A 16,706-nucleotide genomic window follows, 5' to 3' on the forward strand; every position below is an offset into this window, starting at 1 on the left:
CGGTGCTTCTTTTCCCTCCCTCCTCACTCCCGTGGATCAGAAGTATCACAGGCGGGATTTCGTCGCTGTTTTTGAACTATACTTCTTTTAAAAAAGAGCTGTAAGCGCCATTGCAGTTCATATATATAAATCCGAATTATAATAAGTGACATCTGTAAGCCGAATTACAGTAAAACGAGGGCCTGCTTCCCCTCAGTCACTAGAGGCCATCATGAAGCTGACGGACAATGTGCTGCGGAGCTTCAGGGTTGCTAAGGTGTTTCGAGAAAATTCAGACAAAATCAATTGTTTTGACTTCAGTTCAAACGGAGAAACAATTATTTCCAGCAGCGACGACGATTCCTTAGTTTTGTACGACTGCCAAGAGGGAAAGTAAGAGCGGTTTCTGTTCATTTAGCTATATTGTTTTTGACGTTAGCTACTTGCTATGCTAGCTAGCGAGGCCTGCTGCACTGCGATAATGCTAAGCAGCGATTGTATGAGTACAATATTTTAAAATGTCTGAATGTGCATGCGGTTTGTAAACCTGCAACATTAATTCTGTCAGTTTCTAGTCTATTAAGTTATTATGTAGTAAGTAGTTATATTTAGCCATCGCATTGTTGGAAGTAGATCGTATGCTGTTAACATTACGTGGGGTAACGTTGCAATTACGTCGGCTAGTTATGTGACGTATGTTTGAGTTGATTAAAATCCTTATTAGTGGATCAGGGCTGCTACTAACTCATCTGTCATTTATTTTTTAGCAAAAAAATGTAAATCCTTTGAGGATCTCATATTTTCTAATGTGAACATTTGCTGCTTTTCTATTTTTTTTAAAAATCCAATTGTAAATTGAATATCTCCTTTTGAGTTTGTGGTGGGCAAAACAAGCTAGCAAATTGTGACGGATTTGTTCACTGTGTTCTGACATTTTATAGACCAAACAACTAATCAATGTAAAATAAATAACCAACAATGAGTTGAATTGCTAGTTGCAGCCTTACAGTAATCTATCAGTATTTATCTGATTTACAGGTTAAAATGACAAACATCACCATTAAATGGGCTTAAAAAGCAGTGCCTTAAAATGTTGACCATCAGTCCAAAAAGTCTCTCAGTATTCAGAACATAAAGATTTAAAACAAAGAAAAAGCAATCATCTGTGCTTTGAGTCTCTTACCTTGATGTGTTCAGTATTTTTGTGAAATGTCAAGTAATGATTATAATGAGATAACTAAATGTATATGTTGGCATGGATTAATAGCAATCAGCAACTATAATTCTTATTTGCTATCTTTTCTCTCTCATCTGATCTATGGCAGACCCAAGAGGACCCTCTACAGCAAAAAGTATGGAGTGGATTTGATCAGGTACACACATGCTGCAAACACTGTGGTCTACAGTTCCAACAAAATCGATGGTATGTTGATGCACAAATCCTCTGTTTTGTAGCGTAGCATGAATAGTTTCATGTTGTGTCTGATGTCATATTGTTGATATATCACAGAATGAGGAATTCATCTATATTGCAAATATCACAATGTGTTGTTTTTTTTGATAATGTGATATGTGTGCTCATAAATAGTGTGGAAAGTCATTAATAATGGGAATATAGTGTCAAACAAGTAGAAATATTTGGTGTGTATTTCACTTAGCTAGAGCTGTCATATTACATCCAGAGAGGTGAATCGTTTCAGTGTAATGCAGGAGAACGTCCTTTTTTAACATTCAAAGCATAGATGGAGGTTTTCTAATTAAGCTTTGGAAGTCTGTCGTCATATATTATGAGTTCATCCAAAAAAAAAAAGGAAATCCTCAATTTGAATAAAGTGATTCATTATATTAAATGAGTTAGTATTTTTATTGAATCACCTTTCTTTAATGAATATCCCTCATCAGTCCGAGCCTTCTTTTGTGTACCGCTAGAGGTAGAGCAAACTGTTTTTCAACCGCAGTGAAAATGTTGTTTTTTAAAGGCTAAACGCCAACAATATGGATTAAGGTTGAATATTTTGTAAGATAAAAACCTGTTTGGTCATTTGGAAATGATTACATCTATCTTTTTTCAATACATTTTACTTTAACAACGCTCCGGGGTTATTGGAATCGTTTGGATCACACGAGTCTGAAACAATCCGAAGGACGCACTACTGACTTTGGTCTGAGGTAGTTGTTTGTACAGTTTGAGGGTCTGTGATTCTGCCCCATACAGGAGCTAACTGTACAAGTGACTGCCTTGCCCACGGTTGAGTCCAACTCATCATCAGAGCTGCCTGTGTTCAACTTCATGTTTGGATGCCGCTTTGTTTCTTTGTGTTGCTGGTCATGCTTGATGTATGACGCGATAATTTTGTTATTGTGTTATTAAGATACGATCCGGTACCTGTCTCTTCACGACAACAAATACATCCGCTACTTTCCTGGGCACAACAAAAGGTGAGGAATGGATTTATGCAGGTCTCTCTGTACCTTGATTCGATGTAAAATGTTGAGTTGGAAATTAATCTGTTTTCCTCTTTGTGTGTGTGTGTGACACCAGAGTGACATCTCTCTCCATGTCTCCTGTGGACGACACATTTATTTCTGGCTCATTAGATAAAACAATCAGACTCTGGGATTTGCGGTCGCCCAACTGCCAGGTGAGTGTCTTTTTGTGTAATTTGGTGAGCATCTACTGATGTTGCACTAATATGTAATATGAAACTGTAAAAGAGGGATAAAGCTGATATTGAACTTCTCTTGTCGTCTATCAATTTTAGGGTTTGATGCACCTCCAGGGGAAGCCAGTGTGCTCGTTTGATCCAGAGGGTCTTATTTTCGCTGCAGGCATAAATTCAGAGATGGTTAAACTTTATGATTTGCGATCGTTTGACAAGGTAAGAAGTGTTTGTGTGTAATTCATGATGTTTGTTTAGTATTTGAAATAAATAGCTTTGATTTAACACATCCATGATTGGTCTTGTCTACAGGGTCCATTTGCAACCTTCAAGCTTCAGTATGACCGGACGTGCGAGTGGACGGGACTCAAATTTAGCAATGACGGAAAACTCATTCTTCTTTCTACTAATGGCGGAGCCCTACGGGTCTTAGATGCCTTTAAGGGTGCTGTGGTACATTCCTTTGTGGTAAGAGAGAACTCCTTGATACACGCGATGTGTGAAAACATGTCAGGAAACACTAAGACAGATGTCACATCTCAATCACACAGTTTGGACAATGTGTCAGTGAAAATGATAAACGTTGGGAAAACTCTCACTGTCAAATCCCAACTGCTCAATTAAGACAGTAAGACAGTGACGGCATTGTGTAGTCTTTTTTCTTCATGTTTTTAAGAATGATTAGGATCTGAAAACTTCCTAACAAATAGCTCACTGTTGCAGTACTAATGCGCACAAAATAATTCCTCATGGATGCTGTTTTTCATTCACCCACAGGGCTACAACAACAGTAAATGTGTAACACTGGAGGCATCATTCACGCCGGATTCTCAGTTTGTTATGATTGGTAAGTTCCCAATTTCCTCTGGTGCAGAGACAAAGAAACAAATAACAGGAATGTTTTGAAGGACAAACATATGCGTATTAAAACAAACAAACACATTCTGGGTTTTGGTGTGAACAGTACGCCGCCCTTATGCTCAGTGGTGTTGGAGACGGAGCATTTATGACATTTCTCTCAAACACCATTCTTTTGACAAATAAAGGCATTTAGATTAGTCCTCATATAACGGTGTGTTATTTTCTTGTGGCTCAGGCTCCGAGGACGGAAAGATCCACGTGTGGAATGCAGAAAGCGGTATGAAGGTGGCGTTATTAGACGGGAAGCACACGGGACCCATTACCTGCCTGCAGTTCAACCCCAAGTTCATGACGTTTGCGAGTGCCTGCTCCAACATGGTGAGTAGAGCTTCACGATTAGTTTTGAAGTTGCATTAGGTCGTTCAACTTGTCACCTGAGTTGTTTTGGGGGAATGTATTGGCAATAACCTGTTTATGCAATATTATTCTACTAAACTGAGCATTTAATGGCCTTAATAATCTTTTTCTTAGTCACATTATTACACTTTTGTTTTACTTTTTGTAACACTCTTGGAGCTCACAATAACTTTTACGTGAACACAATGCTCATTTTCTCATGTGTAAATAGTATTATTATTTATTTATGTCTTTAAAATCTTAAAACCAGTGTCATGTCTTTCTGTTATTAATGTCATTTAATCTTTTTTTCCTCATTTTATCTTATGACGTGTGCTCTTGCATGCCACTGGTGTTTTTATTGCTAAGGTGACCTGTTCTTTCGTCAAAAAACATTTTGTTGTACCGTTGACCCTCTTTGGAACTACATATGACTAATAAAACTTGAACTTGAACTCCAATCTAAAACTGTACACACGTGATAGAACTGTGTGTGTGAGTGTCATGACTTTCAGTCTTTGTCAGCAGACAAATTGTAACGCAAAATCACATGAAAATGTATTTGATATGCGTACTTCTTTAGGTTGAGGATCTCAACCTTTATGGTCACACGCACACAAAAACACCAGCAAACACAAAATGGTTTCAACGTGATGAAACATTTTGAATGCTTTCTCTTCTTTCAGGCATTCTGGCTCCCGACCATCGATGACTGACGACGACAAAGTGACAGCTTCTATTGAAGGCCAAAGTCAAAGTGAGCAGCAGCGGTCAGCACAGCCAACTCGGTGTAAATTTCACAGGAAGTGCTGCCTATAAATTGTAAATAAGTTTGCAGAAATAGATCATTTGTCTATTCTTTTTTTATATTTTATATTTAACAATAAACCCGTTTCTTTTTAAGATATTGTGTGTGTGTGTGGAAAGTTATTTCGGTGTTGTGTTATGGTGCATATGCATATTACACAAGGCATGGAAAGATCACATGTTGCCAGAAATATTTTATATTTAATTCAACAACTAATTCAACAAAATGTTGAATGAATCCATCCAAACCAAATAAAATGTTTTATATTTGTGTCCTGAGTCACTTTGGTATCCGTTTAGAAAGTCAGTTTAAAATGGCCGAAACCTGAAGATGATATAGTGAACTTTACAATCTTTGCTATAAAAATCATATTTATACATTACATTACAGGTCCATTATACAATGATTTTGATCTAGTTCCTATGACTTTAATAGTTTAAAAGTTTTAGTTGGATGTTCAGGTTACATTTAGAGTTCCATGTGTTGTATAAAGTGAAGCAATAGTTATTACGTACTCTAAATATCTGTTTTAGATTTTTGGATCTGAGATGGGGAAACGCTGTCACCATGTTCAGGCGATTTGTAACGGAAAAACATCTTACACAATCTGTTGACCATCATGGTTGTCATGTGTGGACTAAATTAAGATCTAATAAGTTGGGTAAACTTTCCAAAACAATATGCTCTTATGAAATATGATTAAACCGCTGCTTCAGCCCAATTCACTGTTCTGTATTCATTAACTGCAGGATATTGGTGTTTTTGCACAAACGACATGATAAAACTCGTGAGAAGATGAGAGCAGGCCTGTGGGGCCTCCGAGACCTTACGAGTACCATCCATCCTAAATCTTGCTTGTGACAATACGTCTGACTTCTTGGCTCAGAAGTAACTAGGTTTGCATGTCAAAGTTTCTTCCTCCAGGTCATGGTGGGGGGTGGTTGTGTGACACAGGCCAGTGCCTGGGCTGGACACTCAGTCATTGGGAGCTAAATTTGGGAGCGAGGTGATCAGGTTCCAGGTCTGTGTGCACATGATACTGTCCTACTTACTTGAGCGATGCTCCTTCTCACACAGTCACACTCTCTCAACGAGTTCAGACGCACTGAGCGATCCTCTTCTTCAGCAGTCAGAACTGTATTTAGTCATCTGAAGTAAAGGACTTTTTTTAATTTTTTGTAACCGGCTCTTCTCTTTGGACTTTAGTGTCTCTTGACAGGACTGAATATTTGGGACTGGTGCTGTGGAGCTCCACTCCTGCCTGTTGCTTTTTCTCTGTCTCTCGACACCCCCTACTGCAGTGCTTGGTGGGAGGAAGAGACTGCTGACTCGCGATGTTCCTCGCACTAGAGGTGACGCCAGAGCTGAGGGAGTACCTGGCCAGGGCAAGAGGTGGATCACTGCGCCTCATCAAGGTGTGCATCCAAGACGGTGAGTGACCCACAGAGGAGCCGTCAAACATGGGGATGAGCCGGCCCTCAGTGGGATGTAAGATATAATGTACACTTATTTGATTTCTAACATATTGTAGGTGGATTGCTTTAAATCTGAGAAAAAAAACATCTCACACATTCTGTTACAAGTTGACACTCAACAAATCACTCACTGTCGTCTGGGACAACAAGGATCAGTTCTCTCTGATTGATTTTATTTATCAGACAAAGAAAGAAAAAGTTCAACAAAAACAATCATGGAATTCAAAAACATGCCACGATTTTAGAAAAATACAATCATTACAAATGTCCCTATAAACCTGTTCCCTTAAAACTTTATCCTATTAGCTACACCTGAAACATGGCTGCAGAGTCCTCGAGCGGCTCAAAAGGTTTTCAAACCAGTCATGTGGTGACTGTTTCATGAGCTGCTAACTCTTTGTCCTTAAAGACCTATGGTTTCCAACCTGGGGGTCGGGACCCTCACAAGAGGTCGTGAGATTATTCTTAGTGGTCACAGGATGATTGTAGGGGTAGGAAATATTAAAACACAAAATGATGTTTATTTTTTATGTATCTTTTCTAATCTTTGCACTTTTTCATGTGAAATACTTATATTTAGTTAAACTTCTTAAGCCCTCTAAAATGCATTCACATGAAACAACGGAAGATCACTTAAATGTATCTCCAGTTTGTGCCTCATGTTACAGTCCAGTCACAGAGCTGTTAGCCGCAGATACAAATGATTTTTAACCAGTTTCTTAGGTTGCGACTGTTTCTCCTCATGCAGGTAGCCAGAAATTACATCCCTCCTTGTTTGTTTTGTACAACATGCACAAATAGAAAGAAAGACACACATTATTTACTCTGAAAGAATTGAACAACACAAGAGTATAGACAATGACAATGTAACTTGTACATTATTTTTACATTTGGTTCATTTCCACATTTTATTTATTTAGCAAGGACATGTTATTTGCAGCTACTGTCTTTGTTTGGGTCAATGAAAGAATCGTTTTACATTCTCCGATTGTTTTCATGCGAGTCAGAATTGCATCAAGGCATCCCAAGTAGACGTGGTTCATATTAAGGGGTCACAAACCAAAAACAAAGTTGCTAAACCACAGCTACACCCTTTATCTAACATCCAGGATGGCGGCAGCCGTGTGAGAACAGACATCCAGTGCGTCAGCTGAGCAGTGAGAAATGGTCAGTGAGGCAATAGGTAGATTATGGAGGAGGACTGATATATTCATGAGGTGTTTATATCTTGTTTTGGTATCTGACGCTGTAATCTGATTCATGACAGACGCATTCTGGGGCTATCTTTGTGCACTGTTCCTCTCATATCAAATATTTGGTTGCATATTTGAAGTATTGATGTCAACAGAGACAAGCTTAGTGCTACAGAGACAGACCGTCTCACACAGAGTGACAGGCCTTTTCTACTTCCCTACTGAAGCACTGGGATCTTTCCAGGCGTCACTCGGATATTTTGAGCGACATGTGACGTGACACGGTTGCTCGCTGCTGCCCGTTGACACTCGTGTTTGTCCCAGTTTCAAAAGAGAAACAAGATTCTTCTGGTCGATTTCATCACCGCTGGCTTTGGGATGCCACTTGGTTTCCTATCAAGGATCCGTGATAGCTTATGGTTTTATTACTTTGTTTTAAGCTTGAAGGAAAAAAACAAACGTAAAGTGAGTCATTCACATGCACTGCATTACACACATGGACCTATAAAGATGGACTAAGATGGCTGATGGAAAGTATGTGTGTGTGCAGAGCTGGAATGTGTTGTGGCTCAGAATAGCCCCAAGAGACCGTCAGAAAATCCCCCCGCGCCCCACAAGGACTTTAGACTTTATGTGTATGCTTTTGTGATTTCCAAGTTATTATTATATTTTGTTTTAACCTCTTCCTGTTAACCAGAGGTTAGTCTTGACCTTCTTTCACACCAGGGTGAGGGCTACCACATGTGAGACCTTGTGGACTCTCAGTTGACGTTTTCAGACTGATTTTATGAGTTTACACATGAAGTACCGCTGAGACTGTGTTTGTGGTTGAACATGGAGATGAAAGAATTAGTCTGATGGAAAATATTTTCATAATAAAACAAAAGATTTGCTGCTTTTGTCACTGTACATTTTGGACTGTGAGTCAGACAAAATGAAGATATTTCAAGGTTTCACCTTGGACCAAAGAAAATTGTGCATTTTGACATTTTATAGACCAAGCCACTGATCTGTTTACGGAGAAAACAGCCGTCAGTAAAATCAATATTGAAATGAATTTCATGGTGTCATGAATGGTGAAAGTTGATAACTCTGGTTTGTTTTGACAACGTGGACCAGGTTTTGGAATTTGTATTTGTGTTTCAATGCCGCCACATGAGTACATACTGAAGTTGTTTATACTGTACTTGTATATGAATGCTACACTGTGATGTAGTTAGTTTGTAAAGATCATGTATAAGGTCAAAAAGAAATGACTACCCGAAAGTATCCAACGGTTGTTTAAAATACGACTCGAGAGGAATGTGCATGTTCAAGAAACATTCCTCTGTAAAGTAAAACATTGTACTTCAGTTAAAGGATTGAAAAAAAACTCATGTGTTTAAAAAAGAAAAAGAAAATACTAATTTAGTGAACAGATATAAAAATGTGATGGAGGATAGATAGAAGATAGAGTTAAGTCTTTTCTGATGTCACTTTTATTTAACATCAAATAGGTTGTGTATTAAATTGCTCAGTAATCCCCCTACATGTAAATGATCATTGTCCGCCTTTAGTCTTACTTTTACTGTATGTGTTAACGTGCTCTGCAAAGGGCATGCTACATATAAGGGGGGGGGGGTAAGGTATGTGATGAGTTGTGGTCTGATTTTCAGAGCAACTGGTGCTGGGTGCCTGCAGAGAGCCCGAAAAGAGCTGGGACCAGGACTATGATCACTTCCTGCTTTCTCTCCTGGACGACCAGGAGCCCTGCTACATGCTTTACCGCCTCGACTCCCAGAATGCTCAGGGCTACGAGTGGATCTTCATATCGTGGTCTCCTGATCAGTCTCCAGTATGTCGTACCACATATTCTTCATTCTGCACCACATACTGAAGATACATGCACACATTGCTGTTGATAGTGAACGCCACTTTAAGGAAATCTTTCCACCAATATTAGCACTTCCCTATAGTTGGGGGACTTGCAAGAGTCAGATTCAAAAATAATGTTCAAAAGCAAAGTAGCAATGATCGCAATATCCTGATTTAAACTCACTAGTCCTGTCCTTCTTTCTCCCAGAACCAAAACCTCCTGCAAACTGTCGATCACTTGTACTCACTTTATGAACCATGTTTTGGTCCGCAGACATAATTCCTACAGCCAAACAGCATCAGTGCCATTGTTGTTACTTACTTTGCAAATTCAGATTAATAATACAAATTATAAATAAACCAACAAGCTATGATACATTATTATCAGATACAGAGTATTTGGCTAGTTTCATCTTTATGCATCCCTAATTCTAATCTAGTAATATGTGTATATGATCCTGAAATGGGCCATTCTGCATAATAATACATTTTACTTTGGTTATTTAATACTTTCATACTTTCACTTGAGTAAGTTGATACTTTTACTGCAGTAAAAGATCTGAATACTTGTTTTGTGTTGCCGCAAAATAGTCATAAATTCGATCTTTCCATGAAAACCTTTTCCACCTGCCAGCACCACACAGTACATACACACAGTACATACACACAGTACATACACACAGTACATACACACAGTACATACACACAGTACATACACACAGTACATACACACAGTACATACACACAGTACATATATTTCCCCCTCTGTTGGCTGCAGGTGAAACAGAAGATGCTGTATGCTGCCACCCGTGCCACAGTAAAGAAAGAGTTTGGCGGTGGCCATGTGAAGTATGAGCTGTTTGGCACAGCCGAGGTCAGACATAATTAAATTAATTTTTATTTACCGTGACAGAGTGTCTGTCTTGCTGTGACGACGTGTTTTAGACGTGTTTGCTTGCAACACTAGGAGGACATCTGTTTGCTGGGCTACCAGCGTCACGTGTCATCCTGCTCGGGTCCTGCCCCGCTCACATTAGCCGAGCAGGAACTCCAGAGGATCAAATTCACAGAGGTGAGAGGTCAACATGCCCTCAGCAGTGTTGTCATTGTTGCATGTGCCTTGTTTCTGTAATGTAACTTCCTTATTTAAAATGTAACTTTTTCTTGTGATTTCTTTCAGGGCCGGGTTAAACAGGTATGTTTGTACATCATTTTTTATATCTTCCATATGAATTCATTCATTGACACATAACACACATGACACATAAAACCTCATTCATTCATTATTTTAATAAGTGATCATTTATGAAAATACATTTGTACTACAATAAAGAATATGTAAAGCCATGTTAATCCCATTAAACTTTTCAAGTCAAGATTTGTGCATGTGTGCTTGCTGCCCTCTGCAGGTGAATACAGATAACAGCGTGGAGAGTAAGCACCAGACACTTCAGAGTCTAGCTTTCCCTCTGCAGGAGACAGCCAAAAAAGCCCTGCAGCAACTTGCCCAAAAACGCATTAACTACATACAATTGGTGAGCCTTAGGAGTTGAGTTTAAGAGTATGAGAGTGAGTTTACTCCAAAAAATTCCTGAGCCAAAAAGTCATCATCCGGAGCAGTTTGGTGTCAGTGTTGATATGTTAGACTTCTGAAGTTTTCTTCTAAAAGATCCTGTAAACTGTGCGTCATTGATGTGTTTCAGAGGTTGGATGTAGAGAAGGAGACGATCGAGCTGGTCCACTTTAACCCGACAGAAACTCGTGATTTGCCCCGCAGAGTTCCCACAGACACCCCCAGATACCACTTCTTCCTTTATAAACACTCCCACGAAGGAGACTACCTGGAATCTGTCGGTATGTCACTGATTTCCTGAAAATTCTCCTCTTTTCACATCTGTTTTAATATGTACAAGCACGCACAAGGAGGTACACCTGGATTGCAGATGCTGAGAGGCATTGAGAGAGAGAGAGAGAGAGAGAGAGAGAGAGAGAGAGAGAGAGAGAGAGAGAGAGAGAGAGAGAGAGAGAGAGAGAGAGAGAGAGAGAGAGAGAGAGAGAGAGAGAGAGAGAGAGAACAACTGTTTTGGCTATTTGAAAATGAAGCAATAGTTACTTGTGACCTGCATAACAGAAAATGACGTTGTTGTGGACGGGCTGTGAGCAGTTCAAATATTAATTTTCCTTCTCTCATTGTTTCACTTCAGGGATTTGTACAGGCTTGGGGAGGTGGAAGTAATCAGTATTTCACAAGAAAAAAAACTTTCCTTTAATCATCTAATGCCCCTCCAGATCAATCTTGGGATGTCTTTGAGGGGTTTGTCCCAAGGTTTCAAACCACTGATCGACATCAACATAAAACAAATCATCTTCTCTTTCCCTCTGTGCAGTGTTCATATACTCCATGCCCGGATACAGCTGTAGCATTAAGGAGCGGATGTTGTATTCTAGCTGCAAGAGTCGACTACTGGAGGACGTGGAGAAAGATTACCATTTAGAAGTTGCTAAAAAGGTAACGGATGGATAGATAAAGAAATATCATAACACAGTGTCATACAGGGTTGTAGCTACTAATGGCAACACTGAGGTCTTGTGTTCTGTCATTTTTCACACAGTGTGTGAGAATCTTAGGGGCTGATTTCTGTGTTTTTACATCTGACTACTTTTAGACATGCATGCATATATAAATAAATAAATAAATAAAGGATAATCAGTGTTTCTCCGCTAGAATTGTTTTCTTAGCCGTGTGGAGGGGCTTTGACAGATGTACAGACCTTCATGTTGGAAAATGTAGCTGAACTGTTAATATATAAAGTATTTAAAAATATAAATAATGGAAAATATATGGAGGGGTGCTTTGGGGGAATTTGTACAAATGACCTCTTTAGTGTTTTTAAAATCCTGGTTTCAGCCTTGGTTGTATACACAACCTCAGATGTTATTTAGGTTCAGCCTAATTCTGAGAACTACGTTTCATTCCCCTGCATGCTTATTTCCTTCTTTTGTTTTTGCGTGTATGTGCAGTTGGAGATTGATAACGGAGATGAACTGACAGAGGACTTTCTGTATGATGAGGTCCATCCCAAGCAGCACGCTCACAAACAGGCCTTTGCTAAACCCAGAGGCCCAGCAGGAAAAAGGGGACACAAGCGCCTCATTAAGGGGACAGGAGAGGCCATACAGAGCAGCTAGAGGCGGACACATTTCTCCCGTAGTCAAGTCTGCAGTTCCAGCCCTCCCCATTTCCCCAGACCCACTAACACCTCGTCAGGCCCAGAGGAAGGAGCACAGTGATGGATTTGCTCCGCTGTTTGTGTACTGAAACACTTGTGCTATATAAATAACATGTTTTTGGTGAAAATGTGCTAATAAATGATCCGTCTCTCCCACAGGTAAATAAATATGAAGACATACTATATGTAACACATCTAAGAAACAACAAAAATCTCTCATGTGTATTGATAACTTCCACAATTTACAAAAACTATCAGGCTGAAACCAGTCCAGCGGCCTTGCTATTGTGAATCTAACCTGTCTGGTTATTTTATAATTCTATAGCAATAGACCTGCAGTTTACAATATAATAGACTCGTAATGAATTGTAAATGCTTAGCCAGATGTTTCAGTCCTCATGTCTGCTCTTCAATACAAGTTTTGTATCAACAATGGTTGTAAGACAATATGAAAGGAAATTCTAAATAAATGTTGTTTATACTGTGGTATTAGACCCTTTTTGTACAGATTTGTGTGTTTTTATTCAGCAGGCAATGTTTAAGCCTCGTGCCTCACTTTAAAAAAGTTACTCTGATGTCCTTAAAGGAAAATAAATCTCCCATTACTAAAACGGCTATAACAATACATATAAAATAATAATGTTTTTTAAATTTCACTGAGTTAAATCGTTTACAACTAAATATTTATTCATTTTCAGAATGTTAACCCTTTAAGTGTCAGTTTGTTTACATAATGCCACTGTTGGCAACAACACTGACTTTGACGCATTGTATCAAATACATAATACAGCAGCAATAAGTGGAGACCAGGAAAAATAGCATTTATTTGCGCGATAGGGCAAACCTGAAGAAATGTCTCAATCTGGTGGAAAATAATTGAAAAAAACTACAATTTTGAAGCCAAGGCTCTAAATTGAAAGCCTGGTGAAATAGAGTGCCTGATTATATGCTGTGTGGGCTGTGGGGTCACGACTTGTGTTTTTAATAGGGATATTTTTGTCCTCAAGTGTCTGAGTGTCTGTATTTTGGCTACACTGTTAATTTTAGACTTATTATAGGACCTGAGGTTGAACTTCCAAAATGCGTAGGAAAAGAATTACAACACACACTTTATCAAAATGTGTATTTGCATTAACACTTTAAATTATTGAACATTTTAGAAGCCAAAAGCGTGTTAGTGTGGCATCGGGGTTAATTCATGGAAACATTTCCTGTTACGTGCCTTTGAATATTCTACATGGTTAGGATGGACTTAGTGTTGTTTGTTGCTTAAATCTCCCATTAGAGAAGTTTTAAATTAGATCAACAGCTGTCCATGCAGGCATCCAGACAACAACCCTCTTGTGACCGCAGTGAGGTTGCAGTGTTTGAAAGACGGCACTGTGTTGATTTAACTGCATCAAACTCAATTCAGCAGTCGCTCTGGCCAGTATTGTCTCAGAAAACAGTACAAATGTGAAACGTCATCAAATAACAAATCAAGATTCTTAGTTACAACAGCAATTTTCATAACAGATCTTAAAATCATCTCAGCTGTTGGATCTGTCTGTGTACATGTTGTTAACTTCTTCCACATACCTCTGCAAAGCCTGCGAGGAACTGGACTACAGACTCATGGTCGCTTTTTAGACTGCCGCTAATGATGTGCATGCACAGCAGAGGGGCTGCTCTCTCTTAGTCGGTTTGAACTAATTGGTCATAAAGGGTCATGGGTAACTAAGACATCTTGAGCTAATTAGATTTATTCATGTTTGCTTTTTTTGAAAGTCGGGCTGACATGCTCACAATCCTATTCTGATCTTTAGCAGGTATAATATCTTCCATGTTGGCGATCTTAATATAGCGTGCTAACGTGTTGATTAGCACAAAGTGCAACAGTACGGGCTGATAGGGATTTCATTCCTTCAGTATGGTACTTCAGACTCATTTACATCAACACTGTGGTTATTGTACTGTAAATGCTTTTATTCTGTCCTTGTACTAATTGTTGTGTTTTTGCTGTGAAACAATTTGGGCTGCAATTCTTGTATGAAAGGTGCTATACAAATAAAGCTTATTATTATTATATTTATATTATTCCTTTAGACTATTCGGTCATAAACCAAAGAACTGGACAAAGTAAAATGTTGGCCTGATAGTTGAGCTATATGAAGAGTCAGGAGAACACCAAAGCCGAAAGGATACATCCTCTGGGACCACGAGTTTCTGTATTAACTTTCACGACAATCCATCCAATAGTTATTAAGTTATTTCTGTCTGGACCAAAGCGATGGATCAACTAGGCTGTCTCCAGACTAGAGCAATGCTGCTACCTAGTATGGCAAAAAGAATAATTTTTTGCATTTTTAACATTGTCCCATTTATCTGCAAAATAAATCAACTAAATTATAGTTTAAATTGTTTAAGTTAACAAAGAACGTCTTTGGTGGAGGGCAGCCTTGTTGTTCTGTTAACAAAGCTCGGCTGATGAAAAGTTTTCTCTCTCTCAACAAACAACGGATAGGTTTATGTTGCTGATTCCAGGCAATTAAAGCTTTTCTCAGAAATCCTCTGGGAAACAGCCAAAATCCTCCACATTGGAAGAGGCCAACCATTATTCATTGGGTCCCAAACATCTCACTGATTATCTCACTTAGTATGTTCTCGGTATGTTGAGAGAGAGACAGACAGACAGACAGAGAGAGAGAGAGAGACAGAAATATTCTGTGTGAAGCGTCAATAGTGGTTTTACTGTCTAGTTATGTACTATTAATACACAATATGTGCTGCTGTACCTGAACAATGATTAGAGGTTTTACTGAACCATAAATACTGTACAGTCCACTTACGTTTTCCTTGCCTGTCTTGCATAGAATTTGTAATCTTATTATCAAGATGGAAAAAAAAAAACACAATCACCAGAATTTACTGGAAAACGTACAATATGAAAAGGCCAAACCAGCAACAAGCCTGTATATAAACAGCGTAAAGACCATTTGCCGTTTTGTAAAAAGTAACGCTCTGCACGCTGAAACAATTAGTCAATTAGTAAACTCCCAGTTCCAAAAAAACTTTTGTAATGTATTTGTTCCCTAACAAAAGCAAACATAAGATGTTAATGGGTACATAGAGCTAGGAAGGATCATACAGTATGTTCTTTTTAATCTTAAAATTCTTGGTAATTTCCCTGATTTCCCTGCACAATGTTCTCCAATTACCAAACTAGATCCTATCTCTGGAGTCTCTTCGATCCTGGAAAGCCTGCCTTTTCATATTATACACATCAAGACGCACAACATTCAGTTTGAAATGCTGCCATTGTATCAAGCATTCAAACACCACATTCAAACGATCCTTTATGAGGAATGTCATTTCTTTAAATATGGTTTATCACGTGTCTGTCAGGTCCTGTTTTAATGTGCTACATGTGATTGTTGTTAATTGTATGTTTCCAGTTTGGTGAGGTTTAGCAAAAGAGATCACCCGTTTCCATACCAACTAATAGAATAAATCAAGGTTCACAATAATAATAATTGCAGTGTTCTTTTTTGTCCTGAACTTTAAAAAACCCATATGTTTAAGTGCATCCAGCAGGGATAGATAAGTCCATAAAACGTCTTGCGGGGAAAAAAAGCATATTTCAGGATTTCTTGGAAAAAGATTGAGATATTCTGTATCAGCAGGCTCTGATTATGATACATAATAGTTTCATTGGTTGCTACCATGTGTGTGTGTGTGTGTGTGTGTGTGATGGCTCAGACTATTGTTGAGTCATCACACGATAAATAGTTAGTAGAGAAAATCCAGCATCAGTGTTATAGTCGGCAGCCTTGGCCTGAATGTAGTAATTCAAAGTAAGAGAGATTGCTCTGAAGTGGATTTCCTAGATATATTCCCTAGAAAAGATTTTTCACTCTCAACCATAACAAATCAAGCATAATCCAACATAAAAGACAGGGTTAGAAGGTGGAACAAACTGTAAGCAGCATGACATTTTCTCTGGCCTAGCAGTAGAGTTAACCCGTTTTATAGTTTATTGTCACAATAACAACTTGCTGTGTGGAGCGTAATTACTCCGAAAAACCTCCGAGAAAAGCTCTCGCCGTGTTTTTCCACTATGGATTGGGGGAAATCTATATTACTGGAAACAGCCTGTGTGTGCATTCATATTATCTTTAATGTCGAGGCGGTGAATTCCCAGAAAGAAAGCTCTGTCAGGGCCGCCCGGCGGGGCGGAGTCAAACCCAGCAATTATTCCTGGAAAGCGGATA

The 16,706-nt window shown here is 38.9% G+C and overlaps 2 protein-coding genes across 5 annotated transcripts; both read left to right on the top strand.

Moving 5' to 3' along the window:
- Positions 1-26: 26 nt before the first annotated feature.
- wdr82 (WD repeat domain 82) lies at positions 27-4,803 on the top strand. Its single transcript, XM_029431170.1, has 9 exons — positions 27-372; positions 1,305-1,402; positions 2,352-2,418; positions 2,522-2,621; positions 2,742-2,858; positions 2,952-3,107; positions 3,417-3,486; positions 3,736-3,878; positions 4,583-4,803. Exons 1-9 carry the CDS (start codon positions 212-214, stop codon positions 4,610-4,612), a joined length of 942 nt encoding a protein of 313 aa, XP_029287030.1. The 5' UTR covers positions 27-211; the 3' UTR covers positions 4,613-4,803.
- Positions 4,804-5,770: 967 nt separating this feature from the next.
- Positions 5,771-12,950, top strand: twf2 (twinfilin actin binding protein 2). 4 transcript variants are annotated; one of them, XM_029431165.1, is made up of 10 exons: positions 5,799-5,832; positions 5,911-6,135; positions 9,028-9,206; positions 10,005-10,100; positions 10,194-10,298; positions 10,407-10,421; positions 10,636-10,761; positions 10,930-11,080; positions 11,614-11,735; positions 12,248-12,950. In XM_029431165.1, the coding sequence occupies exons 2-10, from the start codon at positions 6,039-6,041 to the stop codon at positions 12,413-12,415; spliced, it is 1,059 nt and encodes a 352-aa protein (XP_029287025.1). In that variant the 5' UTR covers positions 5,799-5,832; positions 5,911-6,038; the 3' UTR covers positions 12,416-12,950. The 4 variants fall into 4 exon arrangements, with proteins under 4 accessions (XP_029287023.1, XP_029287025.1, XP_029287026.1 ...); XM_029431163.1 differs by having other exon boundaries at positions 5,771-6,135; XM_029431166.1 differs by lacking the exons at positions 5,799-5,832; positions 5,911-6,135 and adding an exon at positions 6,147-7,837.
- The last annotated feature ends 3,756 nt before the right edge of the window (positions 12,951-16,706 follow it).

The sequence above is a fragment of the Cottoperca gobio genome, chromosome 5 (genome assembly GCF_900634415.1).
Source record: "Cottoperca gobio chromosome 5, fCotGob3.1, whole genome shotgun sequence".
NCBI lineage: Eukaryota > Metazoa > Chordata > Actinopteri > Perciformes > Bovichtidae > Cottoperca > Cottoperca gobio.